Source organism: Medicago truncatula, chromosome 5 (assembly GCF_003473485.1).
Source record: "Medicago truncatula cultivar Jemalong A17 chromosome 5, MtrunA17r5.0-ANR, whole genome shotgun sequence".
NCBI lineage: Eukaryota > Viridiplantae > Streptophyta > Magnoliopsida > Fabales > Fabaceae > Medicago > Medicago truncatula.
Window position 1 is genome coordinate 20,984,208 of NC_053046.1, and position 9,539 is coordinate 20,993,746.

At 32.2% G+C, this 9,539-nt stretch overlaps 2 protein-coding genes across 2 annotated transcripts; one reads left to right on the top strand and one right to left on the bottom strand.

Moving 5' to 3' along the window:
* Positions 1 to 174: 174 nt before the first annotated feature.
* LOC11426689 (uncharacterized) lies at positions 175 to 4,457 on the bottom strand. Its single transcript, XM_003614267.4, has 4 exons — positions 4,164 to 4,457; positions 1,834 to 1,916; positions 777 to 832; positions 175 to 528 (listed from the first exon to the last, which is right to left on the bottom strand). The coding sequence occupies exons 1-4, from the start codon at positions 4,333 to 4,335 to the stop codon at positions 450 to 452; spliced, it is 390 nt and encodes a 129-aa protein (XP_003614315.1). The 5' UTR covers positions 4,336 to 4,457; the 3' UTR covers positions 175 to 449.
* A 2,668-nt stretch (positions 4,458 to 7,125) lies between these two features.
* Positions 7,126 to 9,305, top strand: LOC11432583 (pentatricopeptide repeat-containing protein At1g05600). The gene has a single exon (XM_003614268.4). It carries the CDS (start codon positions 7,688 to 7,690, stop codon positions 9,200 to 9,202), a length of 1,515 nt encoding a protein of 504 aa, XP_003614316.1. The 5' UTR covers positions 7,126 to 7,687; the 3' UTR covers positions 9,203 to 9,305.
* Positions 9,306 to 9,539: the final 234 nt, after the last annotated feature.

Below are 9,539 nucleotides of genomic sequence, written 5' to 3' on the forward strand. Positions count from 1 at the left end.
TTGTTTCTTTAATTTTAAGTAAACTTGTTCTAACTCTAACAATTGGTGCTTGAGAGTTCACAATGGTATTTAGAAAAACTATTATATATAAAGATGTTAGCTTTGTTTGAAGTGGTTAGAAGGATATTTTATGAACAAAAAAAGTTTGAAGTTACCAATACAGTAACTAAAATAGAAGTAAAAATGAACTAAAATAGAAGTAAAAATGTAAAATATTTCACCTATATATAGGCCAACTCATTACACTACACACAATTCAAAAGAGTGCATCCAAACACCACAACAATAAAAAATTGAAACCATGAAAATACAGAGCTGAGTGATGATGAGTGTGCCATAGTTCAAGGTTTGGTACATCATAAATCACAGTGGCATATCCGTACAAACTAAAGATCCCTCAAAAGCTCTCTTTCACTAACAATGCCAATATAGATTGTAAAAAGAAGCTTCTACTTAGACTTGATTCTCTTCTCAACTTCCTCCATGCTTTGAATATCCTTCTGGAACTTGCAAATGCGGTATATGGACCTGTCACCACGTCCATATGTTTTCATTTAGTTACAAAAACAAAGACAATACCAACATTCATTATAGGGTTAAATATGTTTTTAGTCTCTGTACGCACTTTTAGGTCCACACAAATTACAATACTGTGTCCTTAAAAAAACATGCAGTTTGTAATTTGTAGAGACTAAAAAATGAGTACACGACCAAAAACAAAATTTGAAGTATTTGCTCTTTATTCGATTCTAAAAAGACACAGAAATTCACTTTACCAATAGAGAAGGCATGCTGAAATACACAGTATCACGTTTCTCTGAGCTTTGTATGTCTGAGTAAAAAAAATGGTCAATAAATAAATGATGTAGATTGTTTTAAGGAGAGGAATATGGCATTTATCATCTTCAATAAAGTAAAAACCTAAAGCTCAAGCACTAGTCATGCAGTGTTATGAATATGAAATACTGAGATGGCACACCCTTAGAGTTTCACATTTTATGATTGAAGCAATGTTGTCAATTGCATATCACAGAAAATAGCGGGTTGTTACAATTCAGCTACACAACAATGCTATAGCCGTTATTTGACAACATTTTTTACTAAATAGCATATCACGGAACAATAGTGATTTTATCAAATTTCACTACGGAATAGCCGCTATTTAATAACACTAGATTGAAGTCAACAACAAACAACAATTTTGAAACAAAACTTAATGTTGACAAAGTCGTCTATTATTTACTCTAATTTACTATATAAATGTCATGGTGTGTGTGTGTGTGTGTGTGAGTGTTGGTATGTGTAACTCGGCATCTCTTGCTTTTGAGGCACATTACCATCAAACCAAGCAATAAGGAGATGAAGCTTGAATCGAAAAGTTGAGAATATATATAGAAGTAAAAAGGACATGAAGGATGTAAAGTTTAAAATAATAACAGTTAAATTTATATACAGGGCTCCTGCGATGACGGCCAACATTTACATTTGATTTTGGTTCTTCTAGTTATTAATTTTGTAACTTCCCAATCATCAAAGTGCATTGAAACTATGATGATCAGCTGAGAATCCAACAAATCCTTAGAAACATGCAAAGAATGTAAGCCATGCTGCTCAAACCTTTATTGCCAAATACTTTCAAAGATTTATTTTAATCAAATATTCATAAAATTGCTCAAAATTTTAAACTGATATACTTGAAATCATTAATCCAAGCTATGGTCTTTCATCATCAAAAGATAACTAAGCACATGAAGTACATAGACAACAATCAATTTACAATGCAAACTATGAACTCTTCAAATAAGCTATGTTGACATCCACAAAATTACTTACAGTTTTCTCGTAGCGATCTCTCTCAGCAGCAGTACAAACATCAGAGGTACACATCAACCTATGCTCAGCCTTCCAATATATATCTACAAACAAACAACATAAAAAGCTAAGTGTGATATATGTAAGATCCGTGTAATGTAATTTTGATTTTTTTACTATTAATATTAAGTTCATTCCATAACGATTAAGTTGGAGTTGAAAAAAGCGGCAGTGTTACAGTTAGCGTTGAAATTTGAAAATGGCAATGGAAAATGAGTCAAGTTGGGTGGAGAGGAAGGCTGGGAAACACATTGATAATTAAAGCAGTTTAAATATATGGTTAGTTACATTCAGGGGATGGTTGATGACTATAACATGGTTTCACGACTCATTAATCATCCACTAAACACAACTAACCCCTGCTTTGAATATCATTAACCAGAATTTTCAGGTGTTTAAATAATCATATATTGACTAACCATCCAAATTATGTTCAAATATACATTATATTCATTGTCAAAAAAATAATCGACGTGATATTCATTATCTACGATTTGTGTTCAAACACATACACGTCAAAATTATGGTTAATAACGTTAGAACCACGTATTTCAACTGCATTAACCATTTATATTGGTTAATGACTTTAAACATCTTGTTATATTCATCATCCGCATAATGTCCATAATCACGTATTTCAATGTATTAACCATTTATACTAATGTCGAAATTTTTGTTTCAAAATAACACACTAATAAAAAACTAGTTAGTTACATTACCAAAATTCAGGATCAGCACCAGTAGATCCCACAAAAGTACCCTACGATAAATAGATCTTCTCATAAAGTGAACTCCTACCAAACAATCAACAACAACAGAAACAAAAAAGAGAGGCAAGAAACAAAAAAAAAAAATCCTCTTAAGTCCTATTCAACTTATGAATCTAGCCACCAACACAATCCATCCCAAGTTTAAAAAAGATTCAAATTTTTCACTACCAAATACATACCCAGATAAATAATCATCCCTAAACTATCCGCTACAAGCTGATGAAAAAAAAAAATTGTCATTGGTCATATGAACTTATAAGCTATAAGCCATCCGCTACAAGCTTGAAATTTGGCCTTGCCAAATAGAGTCTAAGTGGTAGTGTTAGCATTGAACTTTTCATAATGGCAGCGGGAAGCGGTTCAAGTAGAGAGGAAGGTTGTGAAACACATTGGGGGAATGTCGAATGCTTCTTCAAGTGTCGCTGATCTTGGTATCTTCGTGTCTCCACTCTCCATCCAGGATAATGTATCATATCAATCTCTCTTCTTTAACATCAATCAACTATTGATGTGAAAAAAGAGATTGATTTGATACAATACCTTGGATGAAGACAGAGAGAAACAAAGATCAGTGGCAATTGAAAGAGCATTGGACATTCTACCATGCATTTCACCGTCTTCCTTTCTACCTACCCAACGTTTCCCTGGTGTCGTTTTCAAATTACAATGCTATTTGTAACACCACCTCCTTTTTCAACTCCAACTTCAGTTTTTTTTTGACAAATGCGGGTTACCACCAGTGGATCCCACAAAAGTACCCAATGGTATATGGATCTTCTCAAGAAGAAGAAATACTACCACACGATATCAAAAGAGAATAAGAAAAACAACAAACCCTCCTAAGCCCTATTCAACTTCTAAATCTAGCCACCAACACAACTCATCCCAAATTTAAAAAATGATTCAAAATTTCTACAACCAACCACACACCTCTGTAGCACGGACACTTCTGATCAAAGGCATGTAAGGAGCCTGGCATTTGTCACTGTTTGACACGACATATGTGATTACATCGAATTGTGCCATTTTCGCAAATTATTATTAGTGTCGACGTGTTAGTGTCTGCATCGTGTCCCGTGTTACATAGCCACACACACAGATAACTAATCATCTCAAAAATCCCAAAAGCTTATCAATTGAATCAATTTTCAGCACACGCACCAACCCAAAAGTGAATCTAGCAACCAAAAAAATCCATCCCAAAGTGAAAAACATTCAAAATTCCAAAACCAACCACATACCAAGATAATTAATCAACCCTAAACCCCCTAAAAACTTCAACAATTTTCACCAACCCACAAACCTAAAACTCAAAGAACAAAGATTTTTCCACAAACCCATCAATTTTCACACGAAATTAAAGAGACCCATTACAGAAAAAACAAAGAAAAACAAGAAACTAACTCAATTTTCAACACACCCACAAACCCAAATCTAAAAAATTAAACATTTTGATGCATACCCATCAATTTTCATACGAAATCAAACAAACCCATTAAATAAAAAACAAGAAAAAATTACCTAGAAGCTGAAACCCAGCAAAGGGAACAATGAAAAGAGCAGGTTGAAGAATAAGCGAAATCAGAGAAGTCAAACGGTTCCTCAAAAGCTTTGGTGAAGGAAGGGTTAGAAGAATTGCTACAGCAGCTTCAATAGCCACCACATAGGTGAGTATCATCCACTGCAATGCCATCGCTTATGAAAAAAAGCACTTATTTGAACAGTGGTTTGTTGATTTCTTCGTGATTATCGATCGGTGTTCTCTGTACTTGTCTGAATCGTGAATTCAATGATGTGAGTGAAACTAGTTTTGGTTTTTAATTTTTCTTTATTTTTTCAATATTTTTTTTCGATACTTTTCTTATGGGCTAAGTTAAGTATGATAATGTCAGAATTCCTAAACCCACCTACATTTTACTTATACACCTCTCATATATTATATATCGGCTAAAATATGATTTTAGTCCCTACAAATATGCTTCGTTTTGATTTTAGTCCCTGTAAAAAAAAAATTGTTTTTGGTCCCTGCAAAATTTTTTGTTTTTGAAAATAGTCCTTGACCTCACTTTTGTGATGATTTGCATACGTGGCACATTATAACTGAACCAATTTTGTAGTTTTTGGTCTCTGCAAAATATTTTGTTTTTAAAAAAGGTCCCTGCAAAAATTTTTAGGGACTATTTTCAAAAACAAAAAATTTTGCAGGGACCAAAAACAATTTTTTTTTACAGGGACTAAAATCAAAACGATGCATATTTGCAGGGACTAAAACCATATTTTAGCCATATATATATATATATATGCCTTTCTTTACTTTGTTGTTGAAGTACATATTCCTTTCTTTCCTAACATAATCCCAAACACTAGGGATGTTTAGGAGTTGGGTTTTGGAGAGTTAAGTTTCTGATTGAAGTTATATATTCATTTTATTCTTTCAATTTTTTAAAATATCTAATATATGTGTTAAAATATAGATGTGGAAATTTCTTTGCTCATGATAGAAAAATTCAATATTGATTTAGCCCTTCAAAATCTTCCTTGCGAACCTAAAAAAACTCAACTTCTAGACAATCTATCCAATTTAATCCATTTCGTCAAGCAATTATTAAAATGGAATAGTTAATATGTAAGAATGAAATCAATGATGTGACGAACTTGGAGATCCAAAACAATAAGCAGGTAAATTTTTTTGGCAATTTCTACGGTACACCCGTAAATTAAGGTGTACCGATACTTCTATTTTAAAAATCTTTAAATTAACTATTATTTTTATGGAATAAAGAGCTATTTGTTGATATTTATATCTTAGAAAATGTCATTTCATAAGAAAAAAAACATCATTTCATTGTTTTTTTTTACATTTTATCGTAAAAAATAATCAAAATTCTCTATTATGAGTACTAAAAATTCTGAAAAATTAAATTTTATTTCGTCGACGTTTTTGGTAAATAAGATTTAGTTATCACAATTATAGGTGATAGACAACAATTTTTCTCTTCAAAAAATAACACATTTAACTATTAATTTATTGATTTGGTGTACCAATACATTCAAATCTTTAGATGTACCATAGAATTTGCCAACTTTTTTTTCTTCTTCTCATTTTCAAGTCCAAACTAAACAAAATCAAGCAAATTCAATATCTTTTGTTTTCGGTGTCGATTTGACGTAATTCAAAACTAATCAACCGGCATTTGAACTAAACTTTATTTCGACCTTTTAGTTAAGATCAAGTGAAGTGTAGTCGCACTATATTAATAGTGTTATCTTAAAGACTAATGTATTTTTGTATTTTTTTAATTTATTACATATTATGTTCTCAAACCGATTAATAAATTACTTACTTTTTAAAAAATGTCAAACCGATTGAATCAAACTAAACCAATCCAAAAATTTTATTGGTTCCAATTTTTTTACTCCCAAAACCCTGATCTTTGATTAAGTACCATCACTTTTATTTATTTACCTTTTTTCTTAATCCTAATCCATAGGTGATCAATGTCAGACTCCAAATTAGACTATTCTTTCATTATTTAAGTGTCATTCTCAATCGGTGTATGTGGTGCAAATGCAATTTGGTGCAAAGCATGGTATTAAGCTAGCTGGCACAGTGGACCCAAACAGTATTTCTACCATGGAGATAAAACCACAAAATTCGTTCTTATTTTTTAAAGGGTTAATTAAGTTTTTAGTCCCTATAAATATTCACAGTTTTGTTTTTAGTCCCTACAAAATAAAATTACACTTTTTAGTTCCTGTGATATTTTCCTTAAGCATTTTAGGGACTAAAAATGCTGATGGAAAAATTTTATAGGGACTAAAAATGCTGATGGAAAATTTTATAGGGACTAAAAATGTTGATGGAAAATTTTATAAGGACTAAAAAGTATGATTTTATTTTGTAGGGACTAAAAACAAAACTGTGAATATTTATAGGGACTAAAAACTTAATTAACCATTTTTTAAAAGGTCTTGTTAACCCGTGTGCCAGGGTATTGGTTAAGGAATTTATAAATAAAATTTCCATCTTGCAAATATAAACTGTCACTTTTTATCAAGTAATAATTACATGATTTTTTAATAAAAACTTACTTCTTTTGGTGCTTAACCAATGTTCCAGGTACACTGATTAACATTCTCCTTTTGTAAATTAGCCCTCAAATAAGTTAATGACAATATGAGCATTTTAAAAATGTTTTTAAATATTACAAATTTTACTCATATTAATCTTTCCGACAACATGTAAGAGACTAAATTGAAATTAAGTGATTTAATATAAAGACCAAATTGATAATTAATTGTTAAAATACAACAATATAATTGATATTAAGTTCTAAATATAGAGATAAACCTGGTAGTTTAATAGAAGCATAATATATGTAAGGTTCGGGTTCAAACCCTGACAAAAAAAAAACATAGACATTTTTAAAATATTTATAATCTCAAAGATGAAAGATCTATTTCACAAAGTAATAGACTAATTCCGTGGTTTACATTGTATTGTAGAAAAGAAAAATGAAGGAGTGCAATTAGCGATCAACTAATATCAAATCATTCTTCTTCCACTTCATTCCCAACTGTATCTCCTTCAGTCACCGTCGCCACTCAACTCCAACCTACCCATCAATCATTTCTTCCACAATTTTCCAAATTGATGACAAAAGATCAAAACTTTCTCAAATTCAATAACCCCCATTAAGGTTTTTCTTCTTTTCACTTGAACAAAAAAAAAATCATATTTTTATTCATTTTCATCACAATTTCATATCATTGTTATTGAGCTTAGTTAATTTTTCTATTTTAATTGTAATCAGTTTAGCTAATTTTATGTTTTTTGTATCATAACATCTTAGTCATAGTTTTATGAACGAAAGTTTAAGTGAGTTGGGTCCTATTGACCTCAGAGAGCGCTAACAGAGGTACTTACAAATTATCTGCCAGCAAGGTCATTACACTGGCAGAGGAAGTAAAATTTTCTCTGTTGCGTATTATGAGTCAACTTCATACCAACTGAACGAGAGTACAAGGTAGGGAGATAGGTTTTTATGAGTATGAGTATAAGGTGGCCAAGAGTGTTGAATCCAACTTACCTTACTCAGATTATAAGAACTCAAAAGAACCCTTTAAAGGCTTTGGAAATTTTCAATGAAGCCAAATTAAAGTACCCTAAATACTCCCACAATGGTCCTGTATATGCCACCATGATCAATATCCTTGGAACATCAGGAAGACTCAAAGAGATGAGTGATTTGATTGAGCAAATGAAAGAAGATTCATGTGAATGTAAAGATTCAGTATTTGTGTCTGCGATTAAGACATATGCCAAAGAAGGGCTAGTAGATGAAGCAATCTCTCTTTATAAGAACATTCCTCAGTTTAACTGCGTGAATTGGACACAATCTTTCAATACCCTTTTGGAGATAATGGTGAATGAGAATAAGCTTGAAGATGCTCATAGTCTTTTTGTTGAGAGTTCTTGCGGTTGGGAAGTGAAGTCACGCGTTCAGGCGTTGAATTTGCTTATGTATGCTTTGTGCCGGAAGAGTCGATCGGATTTGGCATTGCAGATATTTCAAGAGATGGATTATCAAGGGTGCTACCCTAATAGGGAAAGTTATTTGATTGTGATGAAGGGATTGTGTCAGGATAAGAGGCTACATGAGGCGACTCATTTATTGTATTCAATGTTTTGGAGAATCTCTCTGAAAGGTAATGGTGAGGACATTGTAATCTATAGAACTCTATTGGATGCTTTATGTGATAATGGAAAATTTGATGAAGCTGTGGAAATTCTCGGTAAAATTTTGAGGAAAGGACTGAAAGCTCCAAAGCGATGTTATAACCGACTTGATATCAGTCAATGTGGTGATGGTAAAGATGCAGAAGTCACTAAACGTTGGATTCATGAAGCTTTGGTTAGGGGTTCGGTTCCTAGCACTGCTAGTTATACTTCCATGGCGGTTGATCTATACGAAGAAGGTAAGATAGATGAGGCTGATAAAGTTATCATTGAAATGAAAGACAGACGTTTTAAACCAAAACATTCTATTTTTGAGGCAAAGGTAGCTGCTTTGTGTAAGGTTGGTAAAGTAGATGAAGCAATCAAGGTAATTGAAGAGGACATGGTGGAAGTCAATTGTCTACCAAATGCTACAGTGTATACTATTCTCTTGAAAAACCTGGGTGGTGTAGGAAATTCAACATCAGTGCTCGAGAGCTTGAACAAGATGTCGAAAAAGGTAAATTGCATGGCTGACAAAGAAACTTATTGCATTTTACTAGAAATGCTTTGTCGCGAGAGAAAGTATCTTGAGGCAAGCCAACTTTTGGAGCAAATGTCAATTAAATCATATTGGCCTTGTGCCAATACTTACAATTTGCTCATTGAGGGTCTTTGCTCCTTAGGTAGGCAATATGAAGCTGTTATGTGGTTGGAGGACATGATAAGCCAAGGAAAGCTTCCTGAAATTTCTGTATGGAATTCATTAGCATCTTCATTTTGTAACTCAGGGATGATGAAAGTGTCTACTGAGACATTTGATCGTATAAGAAGTTTGTGATTCTGAATTCTGATGTAAAATAATATGATTTTATAATGAATAGAATCTTGTATTACTATTTTTTTTCTTTCAAATATACTTATGCTTCTTCATTAGCTTTAAAGCATTGCTTTATAGTTGGCCTTTTCCAGACCATTGATTTGGTGAATCAGTCTTCACTAAGATCCATTTTGGCTGTTTTTGTACTTTTTTTTTCTTTTTCTGTTGATAGATTCATTTTTCTTCAATTTGTTTATGCTCCTACCACCTTTATCTGCAACAAGATATCCTCTATCAACATACATTGATCCCCAGATTCAAAACTATCAACTAAACTGTAAATTATCTTATGTCATCA